Source organism: Bombus pascuorum, chromosome 5 (genome assembly GCF_905332965.1).
Source record: "Bombus pascuorum chromosome 5, iyBomPasc1.1, whole genome shotgun sequence".
In the NCBI taxonomy this organism is placed as follows: domain Eukaryota; kingdom Metazoa; phylum Arthropoda; class Insecta; order Hymenoptera; family Apidae; genus Bombus; species Bombus pascuorum.
Genome location: NC_083492.1, coordinates 7,697,593 through 7,721,028, shown reverse-complemented (window position 1 = coordinate 7,721,028; position 23,436 = coordinate 7,697,593). Strand labels below are relative to the sequence as shown.

Below are 23,436 nucleotides of genomic sequence, written 5' to 3'. Positions count from 1 at the left end.
GTTCTTTACTGAGACTGTACAAGCATGTAAGTAAAGTTGACCGGGGAATGGGTAATAAATCCAGCAATTGCTGTAAATTGGAGAACTCACGTGAAGGGGGTGACAAAGAGAGCGACAGATAAAAAGCTTTTACTTTGTCGCATCTCTGTCTATAGACGAAGCAATTGCTCGAGCGATGTATATTCTTAATTTTACAAATACAAATCTTTATATTAATACAATTATTAGATTATTATAGAAAATATTAAGATTATTACATAATCTTTATATTAGTGTCATTTATCGATTATTTCTGCGGGAACTAATATCTCCCACCCAGCTCCGGGTAAATCATGAACATATCTTGCAATCTGTATCACGTTGTAGCTGTATATTCAATCATAATATCTTTTTAGGTATATGTGATCTACACGCTGATTATATAAATTTCAGTTCTTAATGGACTATGAAGAGTGCAATAAAAGCAACAAAAGTAACAAAATAACGAAGACCAGCTCGAGGCGATTGTAATCGATAGAGAGATTATTCAACGATGAGAGCAACGGTGGAATCGAGGGGGGAATTGTTGATTATCCCATTATTCATACCTCGGTATGTTATCAATTTCAATGGTACTCAGCAATGATCTGGTTTTACTTGACAGTCAGTTTCAAAATTAAAGGTATCCAGGAACTACATTGAGGCAGAAAATATTATATTTATAATTTGTATTAGGAAATTTTTTATTAAGCTTATTAAGTTGTTTAATGATTAACTATATTCTGATATTTAGAAATTGACAAAAAATTAATATGAAGTAACGTTCGCAATGAGTATCACTGTTGTAATCTATTACATTTAAGGTAAAATTGCCGGAAGATAAGCGTATCCCTCGCACGAGCTAGTGTGACTGAACTGTATATGTATATGTAGCATGAGTATGAGTCGAGTATGAGTACAACTCATCCGTTCACGCGACGGCATACTGGAACGATCACAGGGATTCGTAGATCATACTGCTCGATAATTTCAGTATATAACAAGTAAGTATTTATTAGCGCGTGGGCAGTCGATTGCAGCACGTATTTGCACGCGAGAGTAACATTACCGTTCAGTAGACTTCGGATGTAACTCCGAGTAGCATTCGTGTTACAAATAATATTTCCGAAACATACCCAAGTTCGCTATTATGTACCACGCAACTGCAATTCAATCTTATCAGTGAACTTGATTTTGATTAATTTCGCCGATTATTTTCATAAGGTTTCATTCTATAATATCATTTTATATTTATGGTTCGATGGTACATACGTCCATAAACATATTCAAAACAAAAAAATATAATGAAGTTAACATAAATCTACGAGAAGAAAAGTGTTTAAGGTGAGTGATAACGTATCAGTATCGTTGTTACAGGATGCAAAAAATGGATTTCGATGTTTGGTGGTATTAGGAGCGGGAGGAAACGATCGTTTTCGAACGTGACAGGCTACAGGGTGTTGGCTCACGCGCGTGTCAGTCTTTCGATTTCGTAAGTAGTACACGTGTGTAATAATTACCACATTCCGACCATTTAACCTTTCTTTTTGTAATCAAAAATTTGTTTCTAATTAGTTTCAGAGGTGGTTTCTTTTCTCCATGCATGTTTTCGAAGAGAATATAAACGCTGGTGAGATTTTACTTTCATCGCGGCTTTCGCTTTTCTCCGCTTCATCAAGAGTTTCCTGAAAGACCGAGTTCCTCGCATTACTGCGTGCCTGTAGAAGTGTCACGTGTGTATATATACTGACAGACCACACCTGTCTGTTCTGGTGAAACACCAATACGCACGCGGGCAAGATGGCCGCATATACTTTATACTCGTCGATTGGACGCGTCTGTTTTTATCTGTGCTTCCTCGCAATTACGGTGTTGTGTCAGGAACAAATACCCCCGGGTAGTCGGTATTACAGTCGCGATGGGGTATATGTGCCTCAAAACGGACCAGGTGACCGAACCGACACTTATGTTTACAAAGATAGAAGGTATGGGTATCGTCCTAGTTACTGGGACTCTGTTTACAGAGGACCCACCAGAGCACCAGACAGTCGGTACCTTTACGAGGTAAAATAATACAAGTAATACAATTGTCCTACTATTTCTTTTTACTAGAAAAATTACGTGATATCTTTTAAAAAGTAATGACACGTAATGATACATTCAATTTGTATTTATATTAATAAATAAATTTGGTAAAAGATTATAATTACAAAACGATTGTGATTTTTTAAGCATACAACTTCAAGACTCCCTTTACCTGGTATATTGGGTGGTTGGCGAGAAGATCTTCAAGGAAGAAAGAGGTCTGATTCTGAAAATCTACCTATAGATGTGACTGTGATCACAGCTTATGGACAAGTGCAAGGATTTAAAGTTTATTTGTATGATGATCCACAAGCAAGGCATAGGCCCTGGAGTTTACCAGTTGAAAGGGTTACAAAGCATGTTAATGTATTCCTTGGTATTCCTTATGCTATGCCACCTATAAAGGAAGGTCGATTTAAACCACCCAAAACTCATAAAGGTTGGCAATTACTGCAAGCTGTTGATTGGGGACCAGCTTGTCCTCAGCCCAGTGCATATACCGGTGCTACTAAAGGAATCCGTGATGTGGATGAAGACTGTTTATATTTGAATATTTTTACACCAGATATTAGCTCTGGTTTACCTAAACGATACCCAGTAATGTTCTATATTCATGGTGGAGAATTTACACATGGAGCAAGCAATTTGTTTCCAGCTCACATGTTGGCTGCATTTTACGATGTAGTAGTCGTTTCTATTAACTATCGACTAGGAGCTCTAGGATTTCTAAGTACAGGAGATGAGAATAGCCCTGGAAATTATGGAATTTTGGATCAAGCTATGGCATTGAGGTGGGTGTATGATAATATCAAAGCTTTTAATGGTAATCCCGATGCAATAACTCTTTTTGGACCTGGTGCTGGAGCAGCAAGTGCTGGATTATTAATGGTTGCACCTAAAACCAGAGATATGGTATCAAAAGTAATAGCTCAATCAGGTTCTGCATTGGCAGATTGGGCCGTCATAACAGATAAGTACAGGGCACAGAATACATCTAAAGTATATGCAGAATCGCTAGGCTGTAGCATAGAAAACAGCTGGAGATTGGTGCAGTGTTTGAAGAATGGCAGATCCTTTTTTGAACTTGGTAATTCTGAATTGAAACAACACATTGGAATGTTTCCTTGGGCACCTGTATTAGATACTAATTTCATAGTACCAAGTGACAATTTGTACGAAGACTGGAGAGAAACAGATTGGCGCTTCTTTGTGGAAACACCCGAAGAAAGCATAAAAAGTCATAAGTTTACAGATAACTTAGCATATATGGCCGGTGTAACTACTCAGGAAGCAGCATTCCTTATATGTATGTAACTCGAAATCTTTGCAATCTTATAAATTTTTACGAATTAATAAACATTTCATTCTTCCTAGATAACAATGCCACATTAGCCAAGAATCGATATATCATAGATGCGGAATCATTTGATCAGAAAATTTGGGAACTTGTTCTCCAATACAACTACACTCTAAATTCTCAAGGAGTTTATGAAGCTATAAAATACATGTACACATATTGGCCAGATCCGACTAATACTAGCCACATTCGCGATCAGTATATTAATGTAAGTTGTATGCGATGTGTATATAATTTGACTTTTTAATTATATGTATATTTCTATAATGTTAAATTTTCAGCTCTTGACTGATTTTCACTATGTTGCTCCTTTTGATAAAATAGCAAAAGTTTTGATAGAAAAACGTGTACCTACATATTTGTATGTACTAAACACAACTGTAGAAGCATTAACATTACCACAGTGGCGAAGTGTTTCTCACGACACAGAACTTCTTTGGCTAACAGGGGCACCTTTCATGGATGTTGGTAAGAATACAATAATTCAGAGTTTTTCATTAACAATATAATTATCAAGTTACTATCTTTTCAGAATTTTTCCCTCAAAAATGGAAGTTGAAGCGTGACATGTGGACAGACAACGATCGCAATATGAGTCACTTTTTCATGAAAGCATATGCAAACTTTGCAACGTATGGGTAAGTTTATAATTTTATAACTTTATTTTGTGCTTATATTATTTATAATGTATATATATTATTACTATTATAATATTATTTATAATGTACCTTGTATCTGTGTAATACATATGTCTTCCTCTTTCAGAAATCCGACACCATCGCAAATTTTGGGTTTGCATTTTGATGTTGCTAAGCCTGGACAGTTACGGTATTTGAACATTAATACTACTTACAATAGCTCAATTTTATTGAATTACCGACAAACTGAAAGTGCCTTCTGGTCTATGTATTTACCAACGGTTATTGGTCGTTTGGTACCTACATATCCTCCAGTTACTGAAGTAAGAACACTATGTATCCCCTTTCATAACATATTATTAAATAATTTTATAAAATATTCTTAGTATAAATATTCTATTTAATTATGTTTATTATTATAGTATTGGTGGGAGCCAAAAGAACCTCTACAAATTGCCTTTTGGTCTGTTTCCACTGCGTGTCTATTGTTAATCGTGCTTTCCGTAGTATGCTGTATGCTTTGGCGCAATGCCAAAAGGTAAGAAAAGGTAAACAGAACCAACCCCATATGACCACATCATTTAACCGTGTAGTGCATGAGGGTGATGGTTCTGGCTTCATAAACGCCATAGAAATTGCATACGAAGTTTATACAAGGGAATATAATTAACACAATCTTTAAATATATTTTTCATTAATCTTACCTTTACTTGTAATTCATGCAGCAAAACAAAGGCTGCCAGATTATACGCAGGTAATTAAAATAGTTTTTACATGCAACAGTGTACATATTTCATTGCACAGCTTTAAATATGGACAAGGAACTTCTTGAATTTATTAACAAAAAGAAACAAGTTAATTAGATAGGAAAATCACAATTTTTGGTGGTACTACTATGTAGAATTAACTTTTTTATTTTTTAATTATTATTATTAGATAATCACGTTTAGCAGTAATAAATTCTTTTACTGTCTTTTCTTATGTCCAGACAATCTGACCATTACTACAGCGGAGACATCCTCATGGTGCGAGACGACGAACCTTCGGAGGGAATCGAGAATATGACTCGTACTTCGAAGGAGAACATCCATGAGTATCGTGACACACCACCTGTCAGATCTAGGATATCGCGGCAAAATGAATCAAAGCTTCAAGAACGATTGTCGCATAATCGTAAATTTAGTTCTACTCCATCGCTAAGGAGTAATTCCAATATCTCGCTGAAAGATATGCGTTCGGAAGGATTTGTTACCAGTTCACCAAATGGACAACCTAGATTAAGCAAAGCTATAAGCCAGTCCTCATTACCTAAAAGTAAAAGCAAAACACATTTAGTTCAAGGTGTCCCACAAACAGCTGTATGATATCCTTTTTTGAAGTATTATTTTTCTACCTGCAGCTACTTCATTAATTTTTTTTAAGAAAAGCTAGCTTATGATGTCTAAAAGATGTCTAAAATCAAAAATATAGGATTTTAAACAATATGTGTTCATATATATGCAAGATGTTTTTTAATATGAATATTTTCAGATATTAAAAAACATTGCACATAGAAAACTGAGGTTAATGTTATAAGACTTGGCTGAACGTTTCGTCCGTCCACAATGTTATCGTATTAGTATTGCATTGTACATATCGATACACATTTTATACTTTTTTATGTTAATTTTTATCGTTGTAAACATCGGTATACGAAATGTATTTTTTACCGAAAGCCATGCACACCACGATAGTAATATATATTATGTAATAATATATCATAATATAATTACTTTGAGAATAATTTAATAGTTTAAACAATGTAGAGTGTTTTTATATCGTTTTTTACCATAAAAGTTGCAAATATAATACATGTTACAATATATTTATGTATTCCGATATTTTTATAGTATTAATAGAAAACACGTGTAGTCGTCGAATCGATCTCACTATTACCGATGTTATGATTTCGATAGTATAAGTCTTTTAATGTATTCTAGTATTTTACAGTACCTAATATAGAGATATATTATTATATCTCATGCGAGGAAGTTTATGTATTTTGTAGTATATATGATCTCTATCTTTTACGAAAAAGAATATTATTATATTATTACAAATGCATTTAAATTAAGAAGTATGAATGTATTGTATTAGAAGAAGAACACCGTTAGATTAAGATTTTTCAATTAAAGAACACCGTGCAAGCAACATACGAGCTTTTAAAAATCCTACGAAATTCAAGTGCGGCAATATTCGTGTCATATATTTTATTCATTGGATATTATCACAAATATTCAGTGTAGAACTCTATAAATCATGCTAAACATAAATAATTTTTCAACTTCTACTAAGAAATAAAAAAGTATGGGACCAAAACATGTAAAAGTAAGATTTAAACAATTAAAAATACATATATTCTGTTTCTCCTTCTTTTTTATATATTAAATACTTGAAATTATGTGTAGAAATATGTATCCAAGGGTAAAATACGAGTGGATCGAGAACAGCAAACGAAGAACCAGTTCGACCCTCTCCGTTTAGAGGTGAAATATCCTGGAACAGCGATATTATTGCTGCAATGTCAGGAAAAACCTATTCTGTTAGCTGCAGCGGCAGCTTTGGCAAAATTTGGTAGCAAATGTCAGGAGAACCTAGAAGTGTTGTTTGATCTTGAAATTGTAGATAGCGTGATACTACTGATTACACATGAGGACTTATTTACACGAAGGTTTATTTTAAGTTCGTTATTCCTTTTCTTTGATTTCTTAATTTTTATATTTTCTATAAAACACATAAAAAGTATCAAAAAAGATAAAAATATAATTATCAATTTTTATATTTAATATCAATAATATTTAATATGTATAAAAGTAATAGTATATTTTTAAATGTTATCTAATTGTAATTTTTATAATAAAATAAAATAGATTCGCAGCAAAATTGTTGGCCGAAATGGTAGCCATCTCCAACGTCCGTGATTTCCTGTTGGACGCCGAGTATTATATCCTGCACTTCGTTAAAGTCCTTATCAACGAACACGATATCTTCATGCATGAATTCTCTTCCTTGATCCTAGCAGAAATGACTAAAGACATGTTTGGAGCAGCACAATTACTAAAACAGTGTCAGGATATGAACTTTCTATTTGAAAGACTTCAATCACCAGATCCTGATGTGAAGAAAAACACCATGCAAATTATATATAATCTGTTACAAGATCCTGTGGGAGCGAAGGAGATCATTGAGACTAAGGTTCATTAGGATAACAAGTTAAACGATCCATTTTATAAAATTCCTTTCACGCTTGCAAGATTAATTTTGAAGAAACCTGTAATTTTTCAGAATTTTAACATGGAACTCGTCTACGAGCTTTTCAACTCCCCATATACTGAGATTCAGAAGCTTGCACTCGATGTAGTGACCGATCTAGTACGAAGAAATAAAGATGATTATCTGCACGATCATTTTCGGCGCACGAATGGACTTGAAGCTTTATTGAAATTTTTGGATGTAAGATATTCTTGTGACTGAAGAATATTCTTCTATCTAGTACTTCTAAGTTTCATGAAGATACATCTTGTACTCCTTTAGAACATCGAGTGGGAAGATCTTCATATGGATGCACTCCGGATCCTACGCTTTGCCTGCGACAATCCCACTACAGTAGAATTGTTCGACGACATCGGCGGTATCAAACAGATATTAAAGTACATAGATGACACATCACACTCAAAGCTTTTTATGGAATCTCTGGATATAGCTGTCCGTTTATCACACACGTCTAGGGGCAGAAAAGTAGTATTACTTTTCGTATTACTATAAAAGTAGTATTACTTGCAATTTAAAGAAACTAATTTTAAAAATTCATCTAGTTTAGTTATAAACTGTAGACATTTTTGAAACTCACATCTCCTTATCTAGTACTATTTGATTTATTGCTGATACGTTTCTTGTAAAGGCCTTATATACCTATGGCATCGTCGATTATTTATTGCGTACATTAATGGGGAACGTACAAGCTAACATGTATGAAATCAGTTGTCATGGTATCGGTATGATGACTCTGTACAATCAAGCAGCCAAGGAATTAACTGCTAGCAATTGTGTGAAACATGTTCTAGGTAAATTGAACAAATCAATTTTCTTGAAATCAATACACAGTACAATAATTCACGATATCGTTCCAGATGTATTAAAGAACGAAAATTTAAAATTTTCCGCTAGACAGGCGGCTTTATTCGCTTTAAATCAACTGCTGAAGTGCGACGCGAAGAATTGTGAAGAATTATTAGACATTCACGGACAGGTAATCTTATGCGTCTTATATAGCAAACCGTTTACTTTAACAAAGAATATTTTAAGAATATTATCCTCAGAATTATTTGTTATGGCTGTTGAAACAAACAGGGGGAAAAGTCCCTGTTGAAATTCTGGTTGGAGTTATAGAATGCATCATTACAATAGCAAGAAACCAGGTTTTGAGAGATACTATAATTACGGGAGATATCATCGATACCATATGTGCATCTTTCGAAGTATACATTTGCTTTAATATATATTTAATTTGCATAATATTTATACGTATGTCACGACTCAGCAAAATTTTAATTTTTAAATTGAGGAAATATTAATTACATAGTTCGTTTGATTAACAGTTGAGCTGTATATCGATGAATGATTTCAAAATCGCTTGCTGTAAAGCTCTGTCCATCATGTGTATTGAGAAGATCGGGAAGCAAGAATTTCTGAAGGCTCAGGGGCCTGAAAGATTATATAATCTATTGTGCGACGTTAAATCGATCCCCATAAGGAACGCAGCCGCCCAATTGATTCAATTATTATGCGCGGATCCGGTTCTGGCAGATACTTTCGTCTCCGCCAGATATTTAAATTAGTGAGGCTAACATGAAATATGTACAGACGCAATTTCATGGTACGATTCACGAAAATGATAATTATAGCATGCTGAACAACCGATCGACGGCGCGAGTCGTTCCTTCATGGGACACATGCATAGAAGTCTTGTTTGACGCGCATTTGCCGATTAAGTTCGCTTTAACTGGACGACTTTCTCTGCATGACATCACACGAGATGGATTTTATATACTCCGAAGAAACGTCTGCGCGTATGATATCTTTAGAATCTTTATGTATTTTATTTTATACTTCCTTACTTCATTTTATACTTTAATTTTGTCTTAATCTTAACCAGTTTTCCCATATTGGATGATATTTTCCGATTCAAGTTCTGCCCCTTGGAACCTATCTACGTGGTTAATTGCATTCGTGAGGAACTACATGAATCGAACTTGGAAGGTGAACAGCATTATTTATCTTCCTCTTTCTTCATTAAGTGTATTGAAACTGTTGTTTCTTTTTTCAGAGGGTAAACAAGAGAATACATATACCATCAATAAGAGAAACGTTTTCTTGTCCCAGGCAATATTACATTTAACGATGGATTCCAAATTTAGTCGTCTACAGTGCGATTCGTATCTCTATGATTACATAGAATTATTTAAATGCAAGTTAATCGCCGCAGAGTCGAAAAACGTGTAAGAAAATTATTCTAAGTTTTTCTCCGCGTGAATCCTATGTTTTTTTTTTTTTTTATTTTATTTTGGTTATTTTACAATTTTTCCTTATGGACATTTGGTAAAGTGTTATATCTTATTGGTGAAGAAAAAAAATAAAATAAAAATAAATACAGCATGTGGGTGGCTACCCCCAGCGGGGTACCAGCTTCGTTTTTTCTAAGTTATATCTTTTATGATGAATCCTATAAGTATCATGGTTTTCCATTCAGAGTGTCAAAGACGACACAAGGATTTGTAAATATTAACTACGTGGCCTCGCGTGCTAAGATGCTGGCCAAGTTTGTGGTCCAACAAATGTCAGGTCCGGATCCTCTAATCAGATGCTTGGATCACCAGCTAGAAATTCATTTGAAGGAAATCAAAGAAAGTATAGAAACTAGTGTAATCCCATTGGGAATGTTGAGAGTTGGTTCCTATCTCGAAAGAGCCTTGCTTTTCAAAGTAATCGCTGATAGAGTACATTTACCAGCAGCTTTGGTACGAGGACAGTATGGAAAAGCCTGGATCGAAATTGCAGTCCCGGAGGTAGAGGATTTTGAGTTTTTATTTCTCTTTGTTTTAAGTCTAGATAAAATATTTTGATTGTTTAGTAACGTTTTAATCCTTATAATTAGTTTCTGAGCTTAGGATATTTTTATTAGGTGAGAGTCCCAATCGAGGAAGAGACTTTTCACTGTTATCTAAAGAGAGACCTATCTTGCCCAGAAGTTATCACAATCAATGAACCTCTAAAAGAATACCCTCAAAAATACGAAGATTCAAGTCTTACTCGCGAAGATCATTGTTCATCGAATTTCCCAACGAAATTATTAAAACCGAATTTTATCGTTGATTTGATGGACTGTCCCGGAGACTTGTTGCCAATTGGCAGTAATCGTGCCAGATTATACTGTGAAAAAAAATTAGTCTGCGATACCGTGTGTTAGAACATGTGTCACAATCGTATCGCAAAATTTATTTTATTCGGATACATTAGTTATAAGATCTTAATCTAATTTTTTTCTCACTTGCACTCTCACTATCTTTGGACTCTGTAGAAAATTGGCGGTTTCAAAAACTGCTTAATAATAAAACACAAAAATCTTATTTACAGCGGTAATATACATTCATAGGCAGAAATAGATCCATTGGTCTTTAATTAACAAAATTGACCCGCGTCTATTTTCATTAAATATCGACAATAGCTGAAACAAACGCTTTACGGTATCATTGCCATGATGAACGGTCAATAAATTACTTTTTATTAAAGTAAGATAAGCACTTCGTTTTTTAAGAAATTCACTCGTGATAAGTGATAAGTGCATATTAAAGTTTGATTATAATCGATGATTATTACTACTATCTTCAAATAAGCGATCACTGCGATGGCCTTCTTAGTTCCCCAAGTTTCACTAGTCCGAAGAAACTGTTTTCCTTGTCGAAAATGGCGAATCTCGGTGAACTGGCCTCTTTGAAAACTAAAACGTCTTGTTTTTTGAGCCGTGTCAGCTGTGCCGAAAAACAGGTCTGGCTAATGTTACGTGAGTGACCAGAGTTATCAATCTATAAACATTAATTATAATCACTTTTTCTTCTTAATGAAATGCTATAAATACTGAAAGTAACGATAACATTCCAAATATTCAATTTTAAAACTAGATTATCTTTTTTTGAATATGATATTCCTCTTACCATGCATTGAAGAATAGGCCGACCATTCACTACCAGATGAAATCCAATTTCATCATGATCATCGTTGTAATGAATCTGCGCGTAAACTAGATATAATCCTGTTTCGTAAATGGTAACATTCCCGTCATCAGACATGCTGAAGTATTCGCCCATACCAAGATCATTTACCCAATCACTTGGTTTCCAAGCCTTAAACGTACTACCGCCATGACGAATTCTCCCATTTCCAGCATAATAGTCTGATCCTGAGGCTTTACTCCGATCTCCATCAAAATGAATAGCAACTATTTTTCGAGAGAGATTCATATTCTTTCGAAATTTGTGAGAAATCTTTGCAGAATGGTTCGTGACACCTTGCACAGTAAACTTGTTATGTTTCGATGGAGATGCATCGGTGGTATCTAAAGACGAGTGGGTATTATACTTCTTTGGTGGATATCTACTAGAAACGACAATAGACCTGCGAGAAACAAACAAACGAAAGTGTTTGAATCACGCTTACGTTCATTCTCACCTTCTGCTAAGGGTACTGAACAATATTTTCTCGCTTTGAATTTGTATATTGATATAACAGAAATTAACGGAATTTTACAATAGTATTAAATATTAGTGGTTGATGAAATTTTCAGCAATTTCTAATATTTAATTCTTATTAATTTCGAGGTAAAATTTTGTCTACTATGTTATAAAATGTTGCAACTAACGTGTTTCGTTGGTCATCGATGCTTCTATCATCCAACATCTCTTTAGAACCGGAACTAGAAGCGACCGTTCTCCTAGGAGAATGTCTTCTGACAAATGATCTCTTGGAATTATGGTTTCCTTCGTCAATCGACCGTTTACGCTTCAAGCTCATCTTCCAGCTTAAAAAACGATCCTTTACATTATCCGTACCTAGTACATCTCGCTTTCGTTTAGTATTATTTTCATGATTTTCCAATTTCCCTTCCAGAACCTTCTTTTCTTGATGACGTTCCCGATCCACGTTCTTGTAATTTTTCATCGGTTCTTGATTATATTTGACCTCGATCTTGTGAGCTGCTGCTAACTTCAGCAATGTTTTATCTGCACTGCGCTCTGTTGGAGAGGGTACAGGAGCAATTGTCGACGAGGAATCAGGGAAATCGGACGGAGCACCGAATACCGGAGAGTAATCGTGCGAAGAAAACGTATCATCGTCATAATTTGAGTCGTAATCCGCATTGTCGATATCTGCTTCGTCTGGATCATCATCGTCATCATTGTACATTTCGGTGTACAACTGTGAACAGACAATAATCATTATCACTGAATTGAATAGTTAATGTTTAATGATATTTATTATACCGAAGAATGTTTATCTTTATACTTTAGAATAAGTTTCTTATACGATATAAAAATAAATATATTTATCAGTATTTTCAACGAAGAAAGAATCTTAGATGCTGCATCGATTAGAATGTTTACGTATCTTATAATAGGCGCAATCAATGTATATGCATTGAATATCCACCATTACGTAACACGATGATGTTTTACATCATGAATCGAATGGGCATCAAATTCTGCGTAGAATTACATAATTCACGTAATAACTTTTCTATTGCATGACTCCTCGGTGTCAATGCGAATAGTCGAACAGGTCATCGAATCATTTTGTACCCGTGCACGCGCAAGCACGTGGTCCGTTCTTTTATCTACGACCTTTAATGTCACCGGAGACCGATAACCTGATTTCTTTTATTATCCTCTTCATGTAACGCGAGCCTATTAAAGGAGAGCCATTGCAAGGTTTTCACATAATTAATATAAATATAGCGAACCTTAGTGACGTTTCTGATACTGATTAATGTAATACAATTTGTTTATTTGATTTGATTTTTGGTCTATTTTTCTTCATTTTTCCTATAACGGAAGAAATATTTAATTTTACTAAAATTAGATCAGTTAGAATAAATATTAATTTAGAAAATGCTTGTTACTGTTATTAATTAGTGTTCATAAGATGATTCAGTGGTTCAGAACTTTAATTGTGCTTCTTAATCCTCATCTTGTTACCTAAATCACTTAAACAAGGGCTTCCTGTTTCTGTTAAGCATTTTTTGGGAAGATATAAATTTCTCTATTTTCACTGGGATGTGTTATATCATTATCTAATTATTTGTTTGTTGATAATTCTTATCATCTATCTTGAATTAGGAAATGTATGCCTTAGAAAAAGGTGAGAAAGTTATAAGAAAAGGGAAAATTCTGAAATGAGATATAAAGAAGCCTTTGTGTAAAAGTAACTAGAAAAAATAATTAAAACCTTGGATATTTTGGGTCCAGAGATCTGAGAATCGTCAGGGATATTATAAATAACGGTAAAGATGCCTTCGAAATGCATAAACGAATTGCTTGTGTTCATTGTTTCCAAAGAGGACTTCAAATGACGTGAATCTTAGAAAAACTGATAAACTTAAGGAAGAAGAAATTATTATTCTATCAAGATACTCTTTGAAATCTTAATTTTGTAATCCGAATCTTTAAGATCAATTTCCAATCTAAAAGTAATGTAAAAGATGAAAGAAACGAATTACACATAGTACCTGAGTAATTCTATCGCCACGTGATACTCTCATTCTTCTCCATTTACTTGTAACAAAAAACATTACCTGTTCTTCGAAGGCTTTTAGTTCATTTAGTAGATCTTCTTTCACGAAGCGATGTTTCAAACTCTCTACACTTCGTTTTAGCTCTTCGATTTCCCGAGCATTAATCAAAGAACAATGGAATTTCCAACTTTCGAGACTCAGGCAGAGAAGAGCAATTAACAGAGACGTCACACTTAAAATCGTATTTCTATTCGGTCGAAATCGATGTTTGTTGAAGCCTTGTTCAAGGTCAGACGGAGAAATGCTTAGGTTCTCTCTGAAAACGCTAAGGAAGGATCGCGTTTCTTCTTTCACGTGTACGTCGTTCATCAGTTTCTGCTTCATCCTTGCAACCTTCGAGTCTTCTTCGCATAACATGGAAGTCATTATACAAAAAAAAAAAAAAAAAAAGAAACGAAACTGGACACAGAGTTAGTCGTTAAGGTTAATTATAAAAATCTAAATTACACTGCACTTTGCATAAAGTACTATTGATACTATGCTTTTCTCCTTTTTCTATATTATTAGCTTTTTTAGTTCAAAGAATGATAAACAAGATCACACACAGCGTTCATGGTTTTTCAGTATAAACAATGTTACTGCGATTCACAATGCACGCGAATTTCTAAAGCGTGTTGAATTTCTTCCCGCGTTGTATTATTCATCGTATTATTTTATCGCAGTGATGACATAATTGCTTCAAGAATTTGGCACAGTTGAAAAGAACGCTTCTCTTCTATCTTCTAACTTTTGACCCACTGTAATTGAAACAAACACCACAAAAGGCACCGGTTAATTAAATTACAAATTTTAACAGGTTTATTAGGTCCATTGAGGCAATAGTTTCAATATTTGTCTTCCTTTATTTATGTTTTTTAATTGAATAACCTGTATTGCACCTGATTCCACAATTTCAGAAGTTTACAATGATCTACGAGATTAAGTGGTCCGTGTGTGTATCCAGTCCTGACCCTCTTTAAAACCTGTCCAGTGGGTTTTTTCCTCTCTAGAAAACCTCGAGCAGGACCACAAGAAAGAATAAAGATTCGATCCTTTAGTTCCTTACCTACATTGGCCTTTTTTTCCTTCCTTTTGCAGCTTGACGCTATTCTCCTTTTGTTCTTTTCTATACGACCTGTGGTGCCTCCGACGACCTACGTTCCTTTATCTAATTGATCTTCTCAATTCTATCTTCTTATTGCTTTTATTTTTAGCCTCTTCACTTCTTTGATTCTTTGAATTCTTTCTTTCTGTGTGATGAATAATAAAATGTAATAAGTCAAGAAACTCTGAAGTAATATTTAGAGTAAACGATGATTTGATTGATTGGTAAGTTTGATTTTTTAATAGAATTGATCATTACTGGAGAGGAAAGGTATGGAGTTTGTTCGTGAAGACCTGAGACAAACGAAGAAACGACCAGTGTTGCTTGACAGACTCAACCGTACTGGCTGGAAGGAACAGAAAGCGTACGAGTTTATCGCGGCAGCGCCTCTGGATCTCATTGTCAGTGGCGTAGATCGGTGAATCGGAGATGCAGTTTCCATCTCCAATGTTTCAATGTTAAATTGATCATTATTATCCATCATTATTTCTTTTATTTTTAACGATCAATCACAAACTTATCAATATAATACCTATTACATCTAATCATAAGTTGTTTGATTGATAATTGAATATCCTGCGGTGTTATTACACGTAAATTACTAATATGTATTTCTAAAAAAATATTTCAAATTTCTACTGCATTAAACAATGGAGTACAGAAAGGTACTATAATAAACAAACTTCCTTAGAAAGGCCTTTCTTACTATTATTTATCGTATCACACTCATTTTAATGTTATTAATTATTACCTTAAACATTGTCAAGGAAAATGCTTGAAGTCTTATCAAATAGTTAGCGATTATATGCATGTGTTACACAGAACTCTCAACCGTATTAAAAACAGTCGATCAAACTTGAAGCTTACAATCAATATGCTTCCGAACAGTAATTCGATCGTGTATATTACAGTATGTTATATAAACACATTCTGCAATATTGTTTATCTCGAACGAACGTTTGAATGGTCAAGGACTGGGATGGTTTCCCATATGACGTTCCACGAAAAAATCCTCCAGTGTGGAATTTTATCGTCAACGGGCTTCACATTGTTGTTACAACCAGATATCTCCAATTCCGGCCTTATTTGACGATCCGGAATCATTGAATTTGATACTCGCTGACTCCAAGAACAGCCTCCTCCTGTGAAAAAACGTCGTGAGAACGAATCGAAGGAATTCCTTGGGGAAGTTACAGATCTCCTTTCGTTTCAATGAAGATTATCACTCACAGGTTATCGTTATCGGTAATCGAGCAGCGTGTTAATAACACAGGAAGTAGATTATAACGGCTGACATGTAAACTGTCTTTTGGTTTCGAAGAAATATTGGTAATGATTCTGAAGATTTTGAGATAGAGTGAATTTAAAATGAACTGAATTATCATTATAAAAATTAGTAATTTGAAAAAACAAATATAACGTTTATCTTCCTTTAGTCATTGAATTTGTATAAAAATAATAATAATGATAACAGTGTCATCCTTAAAGTTCCTATAATTATTAATATGTTAACAGTTGATGAAAATAACTGGTATTCTTAGAATCTGAATTACCTGAATTAACCGACGTTTCATTGCAATTAGACACAAATTAAGACGAGATACGTTAATGTCATGGAATATCAAGACGCTTTGTTCATACTTTCGATAAGAGAATTTCTTAAGAATCTCTAGAACATATTCGCAACATCTGTGTATCATATCATATCTTGTAAGTGTCATCACTGGTGCATTTCGTTCCACCATCGTCATCCAAATTCCGTTCTCATAAATTAATATCTTTCTATCGATCTTATCTTTGTGACTCAAATATTACAATTATATATATACAAAATGTTCGCAAGAAAATTGATTAATTCTCTTTGTAAAGAAAATTATCATATTATTTTTTATGTCGATTTAGGGAAAGAGAATGTGGAACAGTTTCACGTTACATTCTTAATAATGATGTTATCAGAAATTCCAGTAATCGCGGTCCTAATTAATCATCGTGTTCCAAGTATGTAATTGAGCCGATTTGTGTAGGTAGATGACAAAATTCGAGATATCTGGATCAATTTACGACTGATGAGCCGAAGCGTGTCGTTCGTGGCCTGCCAATTATTTAATCCACCCTTTCTCCTCGTTTAGCAACTGCCTACTCGCTGTTTCCATGGCTTTCTTACACACTGGTCACGAGATCTGAATCACGAGAAAAGAAAATTCAATTATGGGGAGCAATTTAAAACGTGACGAAGGAAAAATGATAAAAAGAAGATTCAATATACACACATGTTTTATACTTCGTTGGGGAATGACCTCTACTTCCTGTATTAACGAAGTATTGCATATGTAATGTATTACACGCAATAATTGCATCAATTATTTTACCACACATGCAACGAAATTGTTATTAACTGGCTGTCGTTTAAACCTCCCCAAACGGGGATGATGTGAATCGAACCCAGCAGAGATGATATGAAACTCTGGTTACGATTTCGTCGATCGACGCCATTGCATTAATCCGGAGTAGCGAAACTACTCGCTAAATATAGCGGAGAAATATGTCTAATACAAAGAAAGAAATGTTCTACCATCTAAAAGTTCTCAGACCTTCGTACGAAACGCCAGTTTGTTTTTATTCATCATTTGCATTCATACGCATGTTTCGTAATTATTTTCTCTACACTGTAATTTTATTTCTCTTCTCTGGTCTTTGATATTTAGGTTTCATTATGATTCTGTGTATCATGTTTTCAATATCTTGAAATTATTTTATATGAAAAAATAAAAACTGAAATGAAGTTTAAATCATATTTTTTAATTTTTAATAAGATTAGAGTATTTATACATATAATTGTAATAAGCTGATATCTTTTAAGGAAGGTTCTAATCATTGAGGAAATCCTTACGTTTAGAAACATAACTCTGAATGACTGATTGTGCTACTTAGTATTCATTATATTTATGTTCTGCATTGATATTCAGCTGGTTGTTATCGTTTGTGAAATCATAGTATTCTGAATAAATTTTAGTTTATTAGTGCTTCTTATTCTAAAATTTGGAAATATTTACATTAAAAATGCCAAGTGTAGTAACAAGAACAAGGATATATTTGTAAGTCACTCTTTAATATTTCTATGAATCGTACAGATACTTATTTGACATTGAGTCATCACAATTCAATATATCGTCGCTTAAAGGCGACGTCGACTTGTATGGAAAAATCGAATACAATATTTGCAAAACAGTGTATGATTGAAAATATGAACTCGTAAGAGTAAAATAAATAAGAAACCGCTTGCTCGTCTGCGTCATAAATGCATTTTAGAGAATCAAGACCTAAGAAAAAGAATATTGTATCAGTATTTTGTATTTGTATTTGTATTTCTTTGTATTGTATCTGTATTTCTGTTAATACCTAAATTTCCTTTTTATCAAAACTGAGTGAGATAAAACAATTTGTTGAGAGAGAAAGTTCTTCTTCCCAAAAGAACTGCGAAATTTTTTTAAGTAACGTGGATTTGATTAAGGATCCTAGAAAGGACCTGCAGATCGAGGGTCTGCTTTCGAACCAAGAATCCAGGTCGCTCAAATGCGAAAGCAGGATCTATTATCCTTGAAAACGAGTTCCGGCATCAGCCTAGTATTCAATATAACGTGTTCCCTCAAAGCTTGCTATATCCTCCAAATAATCCTTTCTAAGCGTAACTTTATCTTTATCTTATATTGCAACAACGTGACAGATAAGGAACGATAATATTTTACCAAAGGGTCGCGATTTCTTATCTTTGGTATAAATATAGTGTTACCCATGCCTAACTATAACAAATATAACATACATTGAAAACAATCGCGAATCACTCAGGTTTTAATATATCCTATAGAGTTAAATGAAGTTACCGTACAATATCATTGTTAGTCATTCTTTGCACGTGTTTCTCGAGAAAGAATGAGAGAGCTCGACGAAAGCGAAAGAAAGAATTAATCATAGTGTCTTGCTAAGCGAATGTTGGCACCACTCGGGCCCAACAGCCGCCAAACCGGTCGAGTGGAATCGTCGTAACTCCTTAACGTTCGGAGACGCTTTCGGGTACAAGCTGAGATAGGTAAACAAAAGATGCCACGGAACAGCGTCGTCCACGTTCAAGTCTACAGAGGGTGAGCCTCTTCCAGCGATATTACGCGAGTGAATTAATTCGCGAATTAATTGATCTCATCTGTGGCTCTTGCGATCGCTGGAGAATCGACAAGAAAAAATGTCACTCAGGTAAGGAACAAATTCTTTGGCTTCTTATGTATCCATACAATAGAGTATCTTCTTTTTCTTTCCTCGTTTTTTCAATTCAATCGAATTCCTGTGAAGTTGTGAATTGTATATTGTCAAGTGTTGAGATAATCTTTTGGAATAAATATTTGTTCATTCTAAAAATAAACAAAAACATATTTTATTCTGAAGATAATAAAGAAACTAAAGTTGTAAGATTTAAATAAAAAATATTGGTGCTGTATAACAGAAAGTAGAGAGGTGAAACGATCGTGGAGTTTAATTGGTAAACGACATACGTGCCTAAAAAATAAAAAATAATTTTTTTAGTGAGGGAGAATGTAGATTACATATAAATACTAATAATAAATACTGTACTATTCATAGTATATCATAAATGTTGTAAGTATTAGAATAATTTATTTCAACTCTTAAATTTATCGTAAACAGAAGCTCTACAATGAAGAGTCAATCTTAAACAAACATATTTCTTATACATACGGTATCTAAAATCTCCACTCCTAACACTTACAACATTTACCGTTTCCTCTATTGCTTTTCTTCGTTTCTATCGCTGACACATCTACGTGCCCATGACGTGAATACAAGTCAGTAGAGTTGGGTTGAATGACAAATGGATAACTTTATATATATTATCTCCATTTTTTAAATTCGTTTAATCAGTCTCAAAGCCTTTTTAATAAATATACGTGCGCAAAAAAAATCGTTTTAAGGATACACGTGCTGTCTTTTCTATCTCTGTTATTATCTTGTAGTTATTTCTAACGATCTCGTTGCAACATTCAAGTACATATATGTTTACGATTATCAAATAGGAAAAAATAGAGCAGATTTATCATCCGTATTAATAATTATCGATGTGTCACAATTATCTCTTCTTTTCCTTTTTTCTTTTTTAACGAAATGAGTGAAAAATAATAGCACGTTAACTTATTTAGTAAAAAATGAGAGTACAAATTAATTACACTTAATTTTTAAATTAAATATTAACATTAAACATGATTTGTCTATATAAAAAATTACTAATATCTAATAGTTACCATTCTTTTTCCTCCTTCAACGATGTAAGTGAAAAATATTAGCTTGATATTGACTTATCAGAAGAAAAGTAAGATTATAAGCTAATGACAATTTTGTTTCCAAACAAAGTGTTATTATCAAATTATGTGATGTTTCAGGTTATTTGTGATATGATACATATATATAATATTCAAACTAGTCCATAACGCGTTTTTCTGAGATTAATCGATACAGTGTCGGCAATCGATGGCAACGATAATCAAAATGGAACACATTCAAGATGACATCGATCTGCAGGTCGATCGAAATCGATCGAAAAACGCGGCAAATTTAATTGAATGGAACGTTGACATGAAAGTTACCGTGTCTAACGTGAAAAAGTCAAAGATGTTCCAAAGATTCCGCACCATCGTTATATTTTTTGTAGCGATTATCTTCGCTATTATACTGTCTCATTTAAGGAAGGAAGTGCGTGCCTTGCAAATACAAGTAAACTAATAAAACACATTTTTATTCTCTCATTTATACAATGTAATATAAACAAATTAATATTAGAATAAATTTTTTTATTAGATTAGCAATTAAAATACAATTCTATGATCTGTGGATTTTTATGCAAATTCATATATTTGAGAATATAATTAGAAAAGTAGAATCTCGATAGAAAATTTGTTTACTTACCAAGTATTATAGAAAATACTATACTTCGGATACTTTATTTATTTTTTCATATAACGTGTATTAAAATATTCAAATATTCTAATATTCTTTCAAATATTCTATAAATGCATTAAGACCCGTAGTCTAATGATGAGAACTCATTCATGAGGAGTTCTCTTTAACCATCAATTAAATTTGCTGAAGCTTTTTTTTTATTATTTTCAGGTGCAATCTTTAAATGTAAATTTATTGTTACTAACGTCCAAATACGATAGGATAAATCGAAGTGTAAATCGAGCCTGGATCCAAAGGTCCGAAAGGCTCTTCGAAAATAAAAAGCTTCACGATCTAAGAATACTATTACAAGGAGCATCGTCGATATCTAAGGCTAGCGAAATTAGTGAAGTTCGAAATAGTAGAGTCGATGGAAATCCTTATACTTATAATGTTATAATTCCATATATAAAATCAATGAAGAATTCCAAAGACAACTATACGTCACGTGATAACGCGTATAGTACAAATAATGGAAATAATATTGCAACTTCCAAGCTATTTATGAAGTTAAAGAGTAACGAAGATAACATGAGTAATAGTAATTTACGTATCGAAAGAGCGGCACTAATGTTACAAGAACGGAACTTAACCGAAGAAGAAATACGTGAAAAGATCGATAATAATGTGAATGACGATTACTATAGTGATGATGATGACTTAGATTTCTGGAGAGAACCCCGTTCAGGAAGATCAAGAAGAGCGGAGGGAAGAGGTAAAAAACGGGGAAAGAACAAAAGGCGGCCCAAACGCAGTCACAGGCGATTGGGTATTTAGTATTATTTAGTTAGCATGCGATTCTTTAATTCAACAAGATACATTGTATCTAGAAAATCTCAATATAATAATATGAATCTTTTTTTGTTTGGTAAGATATACTAAAGTAATAGAAATTAATTAAATGTTGCAAGAGCTATAAAGCCTAAATTTAAATCCTATATAACGCGATTACAAGTTTCTGTGTGGACTGTTAATTCTGCTTGCTTAATATTCTATTTTGTTAAATATAAAAAGGTAAACAATGAATGTTTGTTTAGGACCCTTGGTAGCAACGTTTGTGGGAGCAGTTCCTGAGCAACATATTACAGACACAGGTATGTAAAGCTATTACTATATATATTATATATTTAATTAAATCCTTATATAATATAATATTTGATATCTTTTAGTTTACATCGGTCCATGGGTTAAAAGTACTAAAAACAATACTCAATATAATTTAAATAAATTCCATCTGGTAGAAGACAAAAAATCTATAGAAGTTACAGCAACTGGTTTGTACATGATTTCCGCACAGGTAAAAAACCGCATGTGTTATTATTTGGTATTCAAAATCAATTTACAGTTGTACTAAATATTTTCACAATTTTCATTGCACTTTTAGATTTTCTATTTTGGAGAACCAACAAACTATTCGTATTGGATACTACTAAGTTCAGAAGGCAAATCCACTACACAAAAGCTTGTGAAATGTTCCACAGCCTCTTCTACATCGGCTACAGAAGTATCCTGTTATACAAGTGTAATAACTCCATTACAAAGAGGCGACAGAGTTCACATTCAGCAACAGGAGAGAGATAGGTATGTAATTAATTTAAAGATAGGATTATCTTTTCTTATAAAGTATTTAAATATTTTTTAGATTAATAAATATGCGGGAGGGACATAGTTATATACAACTAGTACTTTTATCTAATAATGTCTGTAAGAAACGTTTACGATAACGAAGCGTGTAATAACTAAAAGATGTGCCATAAATAACGCAAAAGAAATCAGTTCTTTTAAATGTGATCCTACATTTCGTTTTAAAGAGAAGTAAGAAAGTAATACTCTAAAGTAAATCAAACAAAGGTCAAGTTTACGAGTTGTTTCTTGTGCAACTGATTCTTTCATTTTAAGGATACATGTAAAAAATTTGTTTTATGTTATTCTTATTTTTGTTACTTTTTTAATATAATGTAAGTTTAAATTTTATACGATATTGAATGTTAGAAATACATAATGCATAAGGACCATACAGAAAAATAATGTTGGGATTTATTCTTTATAAAATAGTTATATAGCTCAAGTTAGTTTACATATGTATGTACGCTGATATTATACTTTTATACACTCGTTTTACTTTTTAAGAAATCGAAGATATGATGTTACGTTTTAAGAGTCACATCGTGTAACTACAATTTTATACCGGAAAATCGCCTTATTGTTAAAAAAATATCGTAAAGTTAGTATGTAATATTGTTAAATAATTATTTTGAAAGATTACAAAAATAAAGAATCCAATTATTATTTATAACGTATTTATACATTTTTTATTATATTTTATAAATAAACAATATATATATAAACAATGTACTAGAAACGGCGAAAC

At 33.3% G+C, this 23,436-nt stretch overlaps 5 protein-coding genes and 1 long non-coding RNA gene across 13 annotated transcripts in view; 4 read left to right on the top strand and 2 right to left on the bottom strand.

Annotated features, from left to right (window-relative positions):
- LOC132907168 (dehydrogenase/reductase SDR family member 7) overlaps positions 1-23,436 on the bottom strand; it is an 84,926-nt gene that overhangs the window by 60,558 nt on the left and 932 nt on the right. The gene's annotated exons all lie outside the window — the stretch shown is intronic.
- Positions 899-6,529, top strand: LOC132907160 (cholinesterase). Of its 5 annotated transcripts, XM_060959961.1 has the most exons (11): positions 1,045-1,242; positions 1,396-1,510; positions 1,594-2,082; positions 2,251-3,409; positions 3,478-3,668; positions 3,742-3,928; positions 3,993-4,098; positions 4,226-4,421; positions 4,521-4,636; positions 4,824-4,852; positions 5,087-5,313. In XM_060959961.1, the coding sequence occupies exons 3-11, from the start codon at positions 1,819-1,821 to the stop codon at positions 5,161-5,163; spliced, it is 2,325 nt and encodes a 774-aa protein (XP_060815944.1). In that variant the 5' UTR covers positions 1,045-1,242; positions 1,396-1,510; positions 1,594-1,818; the 3' UTR covers positions 5,164-5,313. The 5 variants fall into 5 exon arrangements, with proteins under 5 accessions (XP_060815941.1, XP_060815944.1, XP_060815945.1 ...); XM_060959958.1 differs by lacking the exons at positions 1,045-1,242; positions 4,824-4,852 and adding an exon at positions 899-1,022 and having other exon boundaries at positions 5,087-6,529; XM_060959962.1 differs by lacking the exon at positions 4,824-4,852 and having other exon boundaries at positions 4,521-4,646; positions 5,087-5,208.
- On the top strand, positions 6,445-10,796 carry LOC132907101 (armadillo repeat-containing protein 3). The gene is made up of 14 exons (XM_060959858.1): positions 6,445-6,465; positions 6,546-6,808; positions 7,008-7,332; positions 7,423-7,590; positions 7,672-7,875; positions 8,039-8,201; positions 8,268-8,386; positions 8,457-8,615; positions 8,736-8,933; positions 9,001-9,206; positions 9,293-9,396; positions 9,464-9,635; positions 9,887-10,202; positions 10,319-10,796. The coding sequence occupies exons 1-14, from the start codon at positions 6,445-6,447 to the stop codon at positions 10,601-10,603; spliced, it is 2,703 nt and encodes a 900-aa protein (XP_060815841.1). The 3' UTR covers positions 10,604-10,796.
- Positions 10,595-23,436, bottom strand: part of LOC132907165 (protein eiger) — a 42,281-nt gene continuing 29,439 nt past the window's right edge. The window contains exons 1-5 of one of the 3 annotated variants that reach the window (XM_060959972.1): positions 15,027-15,405; positions 13,982-14,322; positions 12,053-12,609; positions 11,349-11,808; positions 10,595-11,219 (exon numbers count right to left, since the gene is read on the bottom strand). In XM_060959972.1, coding sequence (XP_060815955.1) covers positions 11,034-11,219; positions 11,349-11,808; positions 12,053-12,609; positions 13,982-14,305 — 1,527 coding nt within the window. In that variant the 5' untranslated portion in view covers positions 14,306-14,322; positions 15,027-15,405 and the 3' untranslated portion in view covers positions 10,595-11,033. The other 2 variants (XM_060959973.1, XM_060959971.1) reach the window with 2 other exon arrangements.
- LOC132907175 (uncharacterized) lies at positions 15,101-15,758 on the top strand. The gene is made up of 2 exons (XR_009658124.1): positions 15,101-15,214; positions 15,329-15,758. It is a non-coding gene; the product is annotated as an uncharacterized LOC132907175 (long non-coding RNA).
- On the top strand, positions 18,639-23,361 carry LOC132907166 (uncharacterized). Of its 2 annotated transcripts, none has more exons than XM_060959974.1 (7): positions 18,639-19,313; positions 20,510-20,840; positions 21,237-21,834; positions 22,103-22,159; positions 22,235-22,362; positions 22,450-22,646; positions 22,708-23,361. In XM_060959974.1, the coding sequence occupies exons 2-7, from the start codon at positions 20,598-20,600 to the stop codon at positions 22,787-22,789; spliced, it is 1,305 nt and encodes a 434-aa protein (XP_060815957.1). In that variant the 5' UTR covers positions 18,639-19,313; positions 20,510-20,597; the 3' UTR covers positions 22,790-23,361. The 2 variants fall into 2 exon arrangements, with proteins under 2 accessions (XP_060815957.1, XP_060815958.1); XM_060959975.1 differs by having other exon boundaries at positions 18,642-19,313; positions 21,237-21,780.